Genomic DNA, 15,426 nt, shown 5'->3' on the forward strand with positions numbered 1-15,426 from the left:
GACGTACTTGGATAGTTCCGTGCAGTGCCGACACCTTTCGTTAAGGAACGATTGTATGTGATTAGCGAAGCGCGTCTTGAAGGTGTTATCAGTGAGTCCGATGTAGACCTCCGTGTTGTCCAAGGCCTTGACCTTGTAAACCACACCTTTGACTTGACATCTACCCTTCAAGGGGCATGTAGACTTGTCCCGGCAATTACAATCAGCTGGTCAATCTTGACGCTGGTCTCCGGTGATTACCCTCTTATTATGCGATTGATTATACTAGCCATATTCTTCATAAAACTGTAACTCACTTTAATTGTGTTTATATTGAATATCCCATGAAGCTTAGACTCCTTTGGAAAGTGTTTGTCAAAATGTTGAAGGAATATCTTGCCGATATTTGTTTCCACGTTCTTGCTGAAAGGGGGTTGAACCACGTGATGTTGCGTTTCCTGTTATTGTTTCTTCTCGCTGATTGCTTAGTCTTGAAATATTCAATTTGATCTGTGTACCCGCTTTCCTTTAATGCTGTGTCGTAGTGACCTTTGTGTTTATCAAAGATGCCTTTATCACTGGATATTATTGAGATGCTTTTGCTTATTGCGTCAGGTATGTCTTTAATTATATTTGGTGGGTGATTAGACTGTGTGTGGACATACATTGTTTGGTCGTTTGGTTTACAGTACGAATAGAACTTGCCGTCGTTCAGATCAAATGTCACATTCAAGAAGTTTGCTGTTTTCTGGTTTGTTTCAGTTATAATTTTCAGCCCCATTTCATTGAAAACTTTCGTGATTTCCTTTTTCATCTTCTCCGCCTTGCTGGCTGTGGTATTCTCGAGTAGACCAAGCCCGTCGTCCCGGTGTAAACTGATTAGATTCCTATCACACTTCTTGGCGAGTGTGCGAAGTGTGCTCTTGTAAATATAAGCCCACCTGATATGTCCAAAAAAGCTGTCAACCATCGCAATAAGCTATATCATGTAGGCTTTGATCGATGGCATTGGTATGCTCTTCATAGAGTAGTCGAAGCAAATTCTCTCAATACTTGATGTAGATCCCAGGAAGACAAGAGTGCTCAACCAATAAAATTAGGGGCCCGCAATAAAGTACACAGATGTTCTCCTGGGAAATTACAGTGCTCGATGCTAAAGCATATAAAAACACAAAATTACAAGTATAAAGTAATGAGTAAGTTTCATGCATCATCATCAAACAGAAGTGAAAGGATTCTTAGCTCGACTGTCTTTTATATGTATGATCGGGATGTACCATTTATAGGTGGTGTGATATATATATATATATATATATATATATATATATATATATATATATATATATATATATATATATATATATATGAGTGTGTGTGTGTGTGTGTGTGTGTGTGTGTTAGAATCTGAGTGTCTCTGCAACAAAAATGTGCTGTGCAGAGACACTCAGATGTAGTTAAGTGTTTTTCAACTTAGTTTCTACCTTAAATTCCACGCCACACAACACTGGGGAACCTGTCATATTTCAATATCACGTTCCTAGTTATATATTTACGGTTCCTTAAAACAACTCTTTCGAGAGAATAACCAGTGTAAATCTGAGGTCTCATTCGGGGAAGAAAAAAGGCCAACAGGACGGCGCACGTCAAACCAACTTGAACTGATGCATTAGCTCAGTTGGTAGAGCATCCGAACTGATTTCGGGGGACGTGGGTTCAAGTCCTACATGGGTCATTTTTTCAAGACCCAAAATTTGCTGTGCAGAGACACTCAGATGTAGTTGTGTGTTTTCTATATATATATATATATACTCTGTGCCCAAGTTCAGAGGTTGCCATAAAGCCATGGTGATAACCGGGAGGGCACATTGTATACATTTTGTGTATTTTGCTCACTGCTTGGCAGTTAGAGCACTCTGGGATTGTTGGGCAGCCTCTTGCGTATAAGGGGCATTCACCGTTGGCAGTATGCTTCGCTCATGGTACGTGTTGACGTTCGAGCACTCTGGTGAGTCCATATTTCAATCTTTGACAATGTGTAACCGTACTCTCTGTACACAGTTCAGAGGTTGCCATAAAGCCATTATGGTGATAACCGGGAGGGCACATTGTATACATTTTCTCTCTCTCTCTCTCTCTCTCTCTCTCTCTCTCTCTATATATATATATATATATATATATATATATACAAAATGTATACAATATATATATATATATATATATATATATATATATATATATATATATATTTATTTATATATATATATATATCTATATTACATGCCACGATGTGAGTGCAAATCAGTGCATTGAATTGAATAGGAGCATCCAGGGAGTTAGCGGGCCAGTGAACGATATACTGACAGGCTTCCTTTGTTATACGGTCCAGTGATACGACGTTTTTGACGTAAAAGTAGACTTTAAATGTTTTCCGTCAGTTTTCTCCAGTTCTCATTATCCTTAATCAACAGTGGATTAGATTATTGCGAATGTGTGTTAACTGAAAAAATAAAATTTTGCAAATGTGATATTCCGACCCAACCCCTGGAATAAGGTTTCAGAAGATGTTCCTCCCCAAGGACAGGTTACAGAATTATGACTCTCCTCAAAATCCTTCACTGCTGTTCCACCCAACATAATAAATGAAAGCCCCCTTGCAGGAAAATGTCTTTCCACCAAGAAAAAGCTTTAAAATAGCCTTTAAAATAGCCTTGTCGGCTGCTTCTGCGTCTATAAGTTGATCGGCTAGAGCTTGTGTTGAAAACATTGTTTTGACGTTTAGTTGTATAGTAGGTGTTTGCGTTGAGCAATGTATGAACCGGAAGTAATTAACCGTCAGTTTGGCCTTGAATAGACCTCACACAGTGAAAAAGCGTCAACTCACAGTCCTCAGACAGCCATTTTATCAATGCAAAGTCTTTCGTAATGGTGTCATTCTTTACTATGTTTTGGAGACGTCATTCAAGTTTGTGAAATGCTGTGTCGAACGTGATAAATTGGCGTATCGTACATATCGTGAAGATATCTAACCAAGGTCATGACTGTACCAACCACTAACTGCCTCCATTGCATTGTGTGATACCAAGGACACATGCTTTCGTGCACAGTGAGTTACATATTCCAACGTCAGTATTTCTAGGATCAGAGAATTTCACACGAAATTAGCAAACGAAGACGTGACTTGGTCAACCACAGTTAAATGAGCCGTTTATTGTACACCAGCCCAGCCGCTTGAAAAGCTTTCAGAAAGCGTCAACGTCTGGCACTCACAGTGAAGGAAGCCGCGAACAGAACGTCAAAGTCAACGGTGAGTTACCGTGCCTGGATGCTTGCGCTATATTGCAAAATTCGAAGCCAAGACCAGAAACCACAGTTTTTGGCAGTCCGTACAGTCTGACAGCAGTCCGGTATAGTCTGACAGCAGTCTCAACGTTACGTGCGTTAGAGAATGTCCATACAATTACTTTACACGATAGCTCTAAAAACGTATTCATTGTTACAGCAGATCGAAAGATCACAGTGGGTGAAAGGGTCGTAAACGTGCATGACAAAGGTGCACTCGATCCATCCACAGTGGTGCGCTGTACAAGTTGAGGTTATTCAGACTCGGTAAAAGTCTGTTAATAACAACGAATTTAGGGACATTCAGTTATTATTGCCGGGGTGGGCCGGCAAATTCTTACTGCGCATCAGTCAAAATAAGCATGATAGCTTTCCCCCACACAGATTAAGACTTGGTGGGTATGACCTATTTGGCCGAAATCGGCCATACCCACCACGTCTATTAATATTCATGAGCTTACTTTTCTTGTTTACGAACACATTTCTATGCATTGGAAATCTGGGCAATGGCTGTTACATCAGGCTGACAACCCCCATATGTGGGTATTTAAATAATACTACCCTTGTCACGCGTGAGACAGTTGCGATTCCGAATAAAACAAGACAATTTTTTTTGGTTTCACAAATTTTCCTTCAAATACAACACTTATGTTCATCGAACAGGGAAAACTATGCAGACCTAGCAAAGCTGTTTGTAACGACATTCAAAACACAGTGTATGAGCAGGTAATCACCAAGTACACAAAGCTTGCCGTTCAGTATGGAGTTACTAGCTCCACTCCTGGCTCCATGATCGTAGCGATCGACTAACCATGGAGGTAGAAGAAAACTTTTCTACTTCCATGGACTAACGTACGCGTGACCGAAAAATAACACCACAGAGGTCACTTCTAGTATTTACTTAAAGTAATTTTCTGTCATGCATGATGTCAACCGATGTGCGATAACCAGTTATTAGCCCTACCGCCGGTATATGAGTGAACAGTGCTTGGTTATGACTAAGCCGTATCCGTATAATACACGGCCCTGCCAGGCAGAGTGGACTACCGTGCTGTATCTCTAATATGTAAGTAAAAGGATTTGTTCATTGCCCTCGGTGACCTCAATTTACAATAAGACAAGCCTCAGAGTTGCCAAGGCAAGATGTTCGTCATGTGACAGATAATTATACTTTTGTTCAGATTTACAGTCAAATGACTCCAGAGAATGAAACCATGCAGCGAATCATTTTTTATCTTCCAGAGTGTTTCTGGACTCTGAAACTGCTTTTTTGACGGGATGGATACTTATTAAAATAAAGTGACCCCCCTCTAAGTTGTTCGAAAAATACATGACCCCTCCCTTGCAGATTTCAAATTTAAGGTGATCCCCCTGGATATTGCCGGCCCACCCCCGGCCGTAATAACTGAACGCTCCCCTAATAAATGTCATATAGGAGTGTAATCGCGACCTTTTTCTGCTCACTTTGTTGCGGAGTTGTCGCGTGATTGGGCAGAAACTTACTGCCGATTGCGTGCACTCCTTGCGTGTGTAAATTCACAACACGGAGAGTTCAGCTCTCCCATGTGTAAAGCACTGCGGGACCTAGTCGAAACTTTTCACATAAAAAGTAACATTAATGCCTTAAAACTTGCCGAAATGACTTTATCTTAAACAATCACCGACTTACAACGATTGTATGGGTGCTGACATTTTTGAAACTGTGTAAGTTTTCCACAAACAACATTATTATAAACCTTGGTCCATTGCGTGGCCAGCCAAGAAGCAATTCGGTGACGGTAGCAGGTAGACATCGTAGATTGTAGCTCTGCCAGGCACAGTAAGTGAGGCTACCCACAGTTCCCCTTGATTTGTTCACTCAGACATTTTTTGCTAAAAGCTTTTTCAATTTCATTAGTTTCTTAATGATTTTTAACTTACAATTTAAATTCAGGATTATTTGTTAAAACTAATGTTCCAAAATTATTGATACCACCTGTCCGACATGCAAATTTTCTTTGTTACGAACATTAAAAAAATCAATACCCTTTTTTTTTGCCAACACATATGCAACTTATTCCCTTAGTTTCCTTGAAAATATTGTGTATGGCTGTCAAAACTCTATGTCGAAAAAATTACAAAATTGTTATCTCCTCCGCGGAAAGGGGTTGATCTTCTTATTATTCACAGTGAGAAATCAGAAAATTATGATTATTAGAACTATGTTGCCAGAATTTTGAAATATGGACCGAGTTTTTCTGTGTACAGAAGAAATTTGCTTTAGTTCAGTGAGTTATCTCCGTGTGTACAGATCATGGAGAATTGTGGGTAGCCTCACTTACTGTGCCAGGCATGGGCAGCTGTGGCGGATGTTACCCAACGATGGTCCTTGTGGTTGCATTATTGCATTATCCGGGGAGAGGGTATTCTAGGAGACTTGTGATTTACACATCTCCAGCAGACATCGATAAAAAAGTTCAGTCTAATCAAGGCTACATGACAAAAAAGAAGGCAAACGTACGTATGAGAAGGAAAAATCCATGATAAGGTTAACTTTTGAAGTTGAACTCTATAATTTCCTATATGTCCTCTTGGCGCAACATCTGGAAGTATCATATGAGAAACTTTGACTTGAAAATCTACGTATAATTATATGTTAGATTATTTGAAAACATTCAAATAATCTAACATAGATATTCAATAGCTATAAATAAATAAAGACATATAGAAAAGAACATTCTGTTTTGGAGGGGGTGGGAGTAACCCACAGTTTCATGAAAATTAACAAAGCGTAGGTCATACTATAAGTTTCTAGAATATTTTAGATAAGTCCTATCAGAGGGTGTTTGTACCAAATTTGGCGCCATAATTAACATATGAAAATTAAATAATCAACTAAATAAGGTAGTCTCACACGAAAGTTTAATGAGATTTTGTGTATATTTTAAGAAAAAATAGAGAAACAAGAATGTATTGAAAACCAGCAATAGTGAGGTGGTTCTAGGACAGTTACCACCCGGACAAATACCCTCTGGACAATCACCACCAGACATTTACCCCCCCCCCCCCGGCTATTTATCACCAACCATTTACCACCGGGACATTTACCACCAAAGACATTTACCACCCGGATAATGTACTCCCTGACGACAATATTGCTTTATCGAAAATGATGTCAAATGGGAAAAGAAGGTTCCCGAACAATCGCAATGATTGCGTGTGCATCTTTTCTGGTACTTTCTCCTGCTGGGTGCCACATGATTTACCTTCAACTATGCCTCACAAGTGTTACTATACATTCTACATTTATACTAATGCCTTTCAGGGTATGAGAGGATTGGCCGGCACAAACCATGTATCTAGGCTAATCCCCTGAACGCGGAAAATTTCCGCGTTACCGAATTAATGGTTTATGACTCCCCAGAGAGTAAATAAACTACCGATCAAGTAGAACAAAAGATCAAAATGTTTGTGAATATGACACCACCCGTGATATTTGTAGAGCAATCACCGATTGACAGTCAGTTCACACATAAGTAAGGTATCTTTTCATATGGAAATGATTTTGAACCTTCAGCGTTTGCGCCGGGAATCTTGGGCGGGGCGGCGGCTGAGTGGCAGTGACGGTATCGAACCCGGGGCGTCCGAAGTAAAGACCAAACTACGCTACGCGGAGTTGTCTGCAGCTATTAGTTGAAATGTCAATCTTGAACTGGACACTGTATGTCTTACTATGCATTATATAATAAATGAATACTATAAATAATAACTATATGGTGTGTCTCTATAAGAATCATTTTATTGGCTTACCCTAAACCTAACCTTGACCCTAACACTAAGCAAGTAATAATAGGTCTCTTTATCCATTTTTGTCTTTTTTAGTCAAAACCAGGTTGCATGGAAAGTTACACATATCTTCAGTTTCATGTATTACGGGTAGAGTGTGTGTTAGATTGTTCATAAAATATTTACTAATTCTTTCATCAACAGCATATAAAATACACTCCATAAGGCTGTTTGAATCATAGACAGTGTATATGCTATATCAAAACGAAGTTGAAATTGCTTGAAAATGAAGATAATGAATCAGACGTCATTTAAAATTAATTATTAAGAGAGGGGTCATTATCCGGGTGGTAAATATCTTGTGTGGTAAGTGTCCGAGTGGTAAGTGTCCGGTGGTAAATAGCCGGGGGATAAATGGTATGTGGCAAATGTCCGGGGACTAAATGTCCCGGGGGTAACTGTCCAGTTAGGGTAGTGTAAGAGAAATGAATTACATCATTATTGGTCGATCTTCATCTTCATGGCGGGTATATTTTCATTACCGTTTCCTAGGGACCACTGTATTCTCCAGAAGATGGCAACACAACGGCAGGCTGACTATTATTGGAAATGGTTGATTGTGTGCTGTGCATTCTACATGCAATTATACACATTAGGGTCCGAAGTGTCCAGGGGTGTCTTCACAGTCGAATTCCTGGATTATTTCGGAGAGGGAGCTTCTGTCTTCTCCTGGATTTTCATGTTCGCAGGACTTGGCGGAACAGTAACTGGTAATTATGTTAAGCTCTGATTGTCTTAATTTTGCTTTCCAGACTTCGTGAGCTGAAACAATCAAGACGAAATGCTGGTAGCCGGCGGTAGGGACAGACAAGGCTTTGCGCCTCATTGGCGAGTATTTCACTCCTTACCGCTAACCCGAAGCGCTAGCGACCGAGGCCTGGGAGGCAAAACCTTGTCTGTCTGATCTGGCATCGTACATGGATTGGATGCTAATTAAACTTTGCACTAGAAAGTTCCTGTTGAGTAATCCGGAAACTTTACATTTTTAAAAGAGTCTTTGTACAAAACTTTTCATCGTCAGTTGAAATAGTCAAGGTATTAGCTGTAGGCGGGGGAGATATCAGTAGAGAAATTCCAAAATGCCCTCTATATATTGTGCAGTAATAAAACGTTTGACATACAAAACGAGTAATAAATTGATAAGCAAACACGGTTGGTTATATTCATACAAGCCTTTAGCAAACTCGTTTGCTATTTAATGTTCTTTTAAAAGGTATCATAAATAATACTTGACTCTTTTCTTCAGGGACTATATTTTTTGTCAACCAAGAGATCGTGTGTGACCGTGAACCAGAATTTTGACAGGGTAAAAAAGTTGTCTCTTCATCAATGCGATCGAAACTTTTGTTAAAAGAACAAACAAAAATATTTGTAGATGGGTAGTCCTGTTGGTAGGTAGGTATGGGGGAAGGTAGGCAGATGGGTGGGTGAATACTTGGAGTGGTCAGTCGCCGCCGTGGATCTGTGAAGATTTTCTATTGGTTATAAGCATGCTTTTTCTGTATTTCAATAAAAAAATCAGACACATTAATTTAATAATTCCAAAATAGTAACATATTTTTAAAGCTTTATGAACCTTTGCGGGTCTAAAGGCTTTGATAATTTGTATATTTCTACATATGTTTACTTTTGTTAAAATTGTAAAAATCTATTCTTAAAATCTATGTGAATTTTTTTATTTTTGTTCTCTCATGTTCAGCTCCGCTGAAAGCGATGCGGAGCTTCATAGGCTCATAGGCTGATATTCGTTCGTCCATGTGTCGTACGTCAACAATTTACTTTGCCTCGGAATCCGCGTGTTCGATTCCTTTGGACTATAGTATGTAGTTTTTTGGGTGTTGTTGTGTTCAGGATTTAGATTTATGAAAAATTGATCACTCTATGACAAAGTACGGGTTTGATTAAGTAATTTTAACTATATATGTTGATCATTTTGCCAATTTCTCTCCGAAACCACTCGGCTGATACGCTGATGTTCATTTTTTATCATGCATGCCTACGAATGAGACTTCCATGACCTGATTAATGATTACGAAGTTTGCTTGAATATCTCTCTTAAGCTTATACCTTATTGTGTATTTTCCCCTAAAGTCTCTTCTTTACTAGTACTGAACTTGACAGTTTTATACCTTTCCAGTGTGTTATGTGTGATCAAATACGAGTACAATGTAACCGATGGTTTTTGTTTACAGGGCCTGTGGCAGGATATGCCATTTCGAAGTATGGCGTCCGAAAAGTGGTTTTATTCTCGGCGACATTACACACTCTGGCCATGGGCTTATCGGCGTTTGCTGAAAGCGTGCCCCACTTAATTGTAACATTTGGGCTATTTAACGGTGAGTTCCTTGCAGTAATATGTATAAACATTCTGGCAATGGTTCTCTTAGCTTATTCATTATAGATACTTAAAGTGCAAGCATGGTTTTGTACATTACAGCTTATAGGATTGACCCGCTGATAGGAGGAATTTTATCCGGCATGCAAGTGTTGTCAGTACCTACGTCATATCTCGACATCGGTTGTATAAATCCAGTAAGACTCGATCGTACGAATAAGCCTCATGCAATTAAAGGGACATAGTCGGCCGTTTTTCATGAATTTTGTTTGATGCAAGATACTACATATTGTTTAACATGTTGAAAGATCCTGAACGAACGGGTGACCATGCATATATTTGACACCTGTTTTAAACAAATCAAGTGAAACCATCGAAAACCGGGGTCGAATATATGCATGGTCATCCATTTATTCAAACAAATTTATCAAAAATGGCCGACTTTGTCCCTTTTATGAAATATCATATTTAGTGAAGAATATTTAGCTGACTTTTTTGATTAAGCAATTGCAGGCCATTGATCAATAAATTCGGTGGTGGCAAATCGACGTGAATGTGAATGTTGTTTTCTTCTAGAAATGACAAAACAACGCTTGTGTGAGAAAAGTTGCAGCTCGAACAAGAACTAACAAATTTTAACATGTTTACTGACTCGACAGAATCATGCTTACGTGCCACTAATATAGTTCCAACTTGCAGCAGCTTGTCATCACTGCAGTGTTTACATAGGGACAGATACAAGGCGGGACGAATATTACATTTTTTTTTCAAATGTCATTTATGAGTCAACCGTTTGAAGCTTCGGTTGTTCCTTTCGGATTTTGGAATATTCGGTGCCAGATATTTGCAACACAACTATCTTTAACTGACGGTGGCGTCACTGAATTAACAAATATTGAAAGTTTGTTTCTCTTTATATTAAGCATATCCGCAATATTGGTGAGGATTTTAATGAACCATGATTTCCTGTTAAAATGTCGAATTTGTAATGTACAAAAACGCTACAGTCAGCTGAAACATTTTGCGTTTGGTGAACAGAACAGCAAAAAACCAAAAAACCCCCACGATATAGCAAATGGTGTTATTACATGTTTCATGTAGCCAGAGTCGCGTGCCCCATAGGATTCAATGGTAGTTGTTGATCTCGTCATTGGCTGCATAGTCATCAAACTGAAATTGCACCAGAACTATTTTGAACTTGACAACTTCGAATTCGAGATTCAGAAATAATCACGTTACACATCTTTCGGTTTTTAGAAAATTATGCAAAAGCAAAATTCAGTAAACCATATCATATAATTATATCAAAGTGCAGTTTAACTGATTTTTGTTCTACTTAGTAACATCAAAATATAGCATACGAGATTTCATTCGCAAATAAACCTAGTTAATATTTTCAGTGAAAACTATGTAAAAGAGGCATCTTCTTAAATCATTATAGCCAAAATAATGTGCTATATATCCTCGAGTAGGATTTTATTTGCCAGGCTCCTAAGTGAGGCGAATAACCACTTTCCAACGGTCACATAATCCCTTGTTTTGACTAAAAGATTATTATTTAGCATGATGTGATCAACACAGAAATGTTCTTTGGCAAGTGTAACCATGGTACTATAATTAATGTCTTTGTTTTTTGTTTAAGTATCAAACTAAGATAAATCTTAAAATATGTTTATATTTTAGTGGACAAAGATCCAAGCAATTAGTGCCTACATAATTATTTGTATGAGGCTGTACAGTAGATTGTTTATGCTTTTACTTCAGTACAATACGCTTTTCACATGAGGGTTTAACCCTGGCTACTCTGTCGAATTCACAGAACTTCTGAAAAAATGCGTTTGTGATAATTTCAATGCTTTCTCTCAGGAATTGGACTAAATATTGCTTATCTTAGTGGAGTTGCCATGATTCCACGGTATTTCAATGATGGGTATGCATTTGCTAACGGACTCGCTGGAACAGGCGCCGGATGTGGTATGATGGTTCTTCCTCCATTAGTCGTGATATTAATTGAAAAATATGGATGGCACGGCACTTTGATAGTGTTTACCGGATTTTCCGCCAATCTGTTTGTTTGTGCCGCCGGTATGAAACCCCCGGCCACCACTAAAAAGGCTGAAGGTTCGACCACTGCGAAGACTGAAGATGTTCATGCAAATGATAATAATATGAGATCGTCGGTTTGTGAAGAATCTGGCGACAATGGCGTTGGTAAAGAGTTGTCATGTGACGGAGTTTCTGTTGCAGTTGAACCTGTCTCCACCGACCCAGATGGAAAAAGTGGAGCAGGTATTGACGATTCTAAGGTCGAATCCAAAAAGACCTTACCTATGAACAAATGCTCCTCCGTTTTCCGAATGCTTGGATGGTTTATTTTTATGGAGTATCCTTTGTTTCGACTGTACATCCTCAGCGCATTATGCTACGGTGCTATGATCATGACAAATCCGATTTGGATAGTTGTCCGTGCAGTTGACATTGGAATTCCGCGCATTAATGCCGCCACTTTGCTGACATGTGTTGGAGCTTGTAGCATGACAAGTAGGTTGCTGCATGGATGGTTTATTGATCGTGGATTCGTCTCTCCGTTTACCCTCTTGACGTTAATGAGCGCTGTAAGTGCAGTCGCCAACCTTGTGTTCACCTTCACAACGAGCTATGCGATAATGGTAGTATCCTGTGTATTCCTGGGGCTGTCCCAGGGAACAAGCATACCTGTTTACGTGCTTTGTGCAAGACAGTTGGTTAGACCTATACACCTTCCAAGTGCTTTGGGTTTGTTATTCGCAACTGTAGATTTCGGATGTGTAATGATACCTGTACAAGGTAAATGAAACTTATTCATGGCATATGTATGCATGTCTGACCCTATTAGTCTTCGTGCCACAGGTAGGTAGGTAGGTATGTATGTATGTAGGTAGGTAGGTAGGTAGGTAGGTAGGTAGGTAGGTAGGTAGGTAGGTATGTATGTATGTATGTATGTATGTATGTATGTATGTATGTATGTATGTATGTATGTATGTATGTATGTATGTATGTATGTATGTATGTATGTATGTATGTATGTATGTATGTATGTATGTATGTATGTATGTATGTATGTATGTATGTATGTATGTATGTATGTATGTATGTATGTATGTATGTATGTATGTATGTATGTATGTATGTATGTATGTATGTAGTATCATGTATCTATGTATGTATCTAGTGCTATCTCTGTCTCTATGTATCTATCTATCTATGTATGTATGTATGTATGTATGTATGTCTGTCTGTCTGTCTGTCTGTCTGTCTGTCTGTACGTGGGTGGATGGGTGGGGTGTATATATGGTTTATATGGTTTGTTTTGGTAGGTAGGTACTGTAGGTATAGTATAGTATAGTATAGTATAGTATAGTATAGTATAGTATAGTATAGTATAGTATAGTATAGTATAGTATAGTATAGTATAGTGTAGTGTACGTAGTGTAGTGTAGTGTAGTGTAGTGTAGTGTAGTGTAGTGTAGTGTAGTGTCGTGTCATGTAGTGTAGTGTAGTGTGCGTGCGTGCGTGCGTGCATGCATGCATACATGTATGTATGTATGTATCATGCATGTATCATGCATTCAAGCAATCATACATGAACACATGCACACATGCACTTAATCACACATTGCCTACGCGTGCATGTACTAACATACTTGCTGATCCACTTCCTTCATAATTTGTAACATGACCACATTATTTCGATGCGAACACATTTTTATTCACAATCCTATCCATCTAATTGGTTTTTCCTTCATTTAAATTGCGACAGAAGACAATTGATGAAATCCAGGCACAAAACGTTTTTCTCATAATACAATATTGTGTTTTTAATTTAATTTTACCAGGTAAGATCTTTGACGTAACGGAAGATTCAAGACATCCACTTCTCTTGGTAGACGCGTTCCTCCTTACTTGTACGATTCTATCTTTAATGCTTTGCATACTTCAACGAAAACGTGTAAGGCGTGACTGTGATTCGTATAACACGAAAGATGAAGAAACACATTGATGCTTGGAAGGAGCGAACTTATGATATAGTTTTGGAATGGTCCTGGTGCATCATGGTGTCACATGCAGCATGTAGTGATAAGTGACAAATACATGGCTGTGCAAATCTCTTAAATATGCTATGGCCGAGATGTCGACCTTTTCAATAAGTGCTGAAGGTTGACTTTTTTAATGTTCACTCTTCAGTTAGTATATAAGTTTTATCCGAGGTAAATTGATCAACGTGATATAAAACTTTCGAGGTAAACCAGAGAATATACCGGTGAGTACAAGACAACCGCATTGTTTTTTAGCCATAGAGTACGGACAAGCAAATACGAAATTTAAAGAAAACGATGGGTGTCTCAGTTTGCAGTACTGTTTGTGTGCGAGAACGATACATTCATTGTGCAAATGTCCTGAGCTGGGCCACAGACAAATAGAGGACTGACTAGCAACGCAGCATGCCTTTCGTTTCATGGTCGTCTTGGTGGACTATGGTCTTTTCATATTAAAATGAGCTTGTGATTGATAAGTGCTGGAGATTATGAGAAAGGTACGACGAGATGGCATCGTGCTCCAGTCGCGTGGCAACCATACTTACTTTGTGAGCTCTCAAAGCAGAAACACTTCTTCACGCAAATGAAAACATAACACGCCAGCAGTTTCATAAACACGTCTTTCCATGACCAACTTGTAAAATAAGATATGACTGACCGTTAACCATTGAGTACAACCAGAGAATATCGATAAAAAATTCATATTTGGTTCAAAAACACTCATTACATATTCATGAAAATATGAGAGGAAATTTTGAAATCGAAACTCACCTCCCCGAAGCTCAAAACTTCCCTGTTTTCGCCAGCACGCCAATTCCACTCAGCGCCACACGACAACAACAACACGAACTTTGACGAACATACTTTCGCTTAAAAACTGGCGAAAATCCGGAAACTACCGAAGGGTGCATGGTCGGCACGCTTCAGTAAAGAGAGGAGAGAGGTCTCTGAGGCGAGGCGTACATGGAGGGCTTACGTAACTGCTGCACACCTTGAACAACACCTGTTACTAGTCTGTTGCTCTATTTGTCTGTGGCTAGACCAATGGACGGGTTTAAAATTGATTTTGTATCAGGTCAAATCTGTTCCAAAACATTTCCCAAAATTTTGGAGTTGCCGATAACGTATTTTTAAGGATTATTAATTATGTGCATTTCCGATATCAGCTAGAGGTTTGTTTTGTCAGATATAAACCAGTTTTGCGCCAAAATGTTTCCCCAAATTTGAGATTACGTTTGACGTTCCTTCGCCTATCTCAGCTTGTAAAACAGGCATAGACCTGCTATTGTTTACCAGAAGGTTCCATTTGAAGCCACTAATGCTTCGATACATGGAGATAATAAAGAGGAAACATTTTTGCTAATTTCGACCTCATTCCGTGTATCATAACATTCTAATAGTCATGACTGTACCGCAACCGTGGCATCACCCTCGAAAACTTACTAGTTTCGGAAAGGTATTGGGTCAGCTTGAATCGAATGACTTTTGACAGGAAGGATGGTCTCTTGATGCTCAAACCTTGCAACAAAGAGGAGCCAGATGTGAGCTTAATGTGCTCACGTGTTTTACAACAGTTTCATTGATAGTAGTACTCTTCATACGCAAGTGAGTTAAGGCAGGGGTCCAGACCGAATTTCGAGCTGAATTTCATTTCTCAAAAACTACTGGTCATATTTTGATGAAATTTGGTACACATACGTAGTTTTGATAGCTCTTTCAGTTAATGTCCCTTAAATTTGCATAAAAGGTGTCACGTGATTTTTATATTGACGTTTTCGCGCCAAAATCGCGTATATTATTTATCGGCATATTCCAACTTGTAAACCACATTTAAACTATGTTTTTTCGGCATATGATAATAGAATGGGTTCA

At 38.9% G+C, this 15,426-nt stretch overlaps 1 protein-coding gene across 2 annotated transcripts; it reads left to right on the forward strand.

Moving 5' to 3' along the window:
• The first annotated feature begins 2,941 nt into the window (after positions 1-2,941).
• On the forward strand, positions 2,942-15,159 carry LOC139131279 (monocarboxylate transporter 12-like). 2 transcript variants are annotated; one of them, XM_070697271.1, is made up of 5 exons: positions 2,942-3,082; positions 7,636-7,853; positions 9,336-9,479; positions 11,345-12,304; positions 13,354-15,159. In XM_070697271.1, exons 2-5 carry the CDS (start codon positions 7,658-7,660, stop codon positions 13,515-13,517), a joined length of 1,464 nt encoding a protein of 487 aa, XP_070553372.1. In that variant the 5' UTR covers positions 2,942-3,082; positions 7,636-7,657; the 3' UTR covers positions 13,518-15,159. The 2 variants fall into 2 exon arrangements, with proteins under 2 accessions (XP_070553372.1, XP_070553371.1); XM_070697270.1 differs by lacking the exon at positions 2,942-3,082 and adding an exon at positions 3,157-3,283.
• Positions 15,160-15,426: the final 267 nt, after the last annotated feature.

Source organism: Ptychodera flava, chromosome 4 (genome assembly GCF_041260155.1).
Source record: "Ptychodera flava strain L36383 chromosome 4, AS_Pfla_20210202, whole genome shotgun sequence".
Taxonomy (NCBI): domain Eukaryota; kingdom Metazoa; phylum Hemichordata; class Enteropneusta; family Ptychoderidae; genus Ptychodera; species Ptychodera flava.

Coding starts and splice junctions, on each gene's coding strand:
- LOC139131279 (XM_070697271.1), top strand. CDS start 7,658: ATGGCAACACAACGGCAGGCTGACTATTATTGGAAATGGTTGATTGTG. Junction 7,854..9,335: donor ACTTGGCGGAACAGTAACTG/GTAATTATGTTA, acceptor TTTTGTTTACAG/GGCCTGTGGCAGGATATGCC. Junction 9,480..11,344: donor AACATTTGGGCTATTTAACG/GTGAGTTCCTTG, acceptor GCTTTCTCTCAG/GAATTGGACTAAATATTGCT.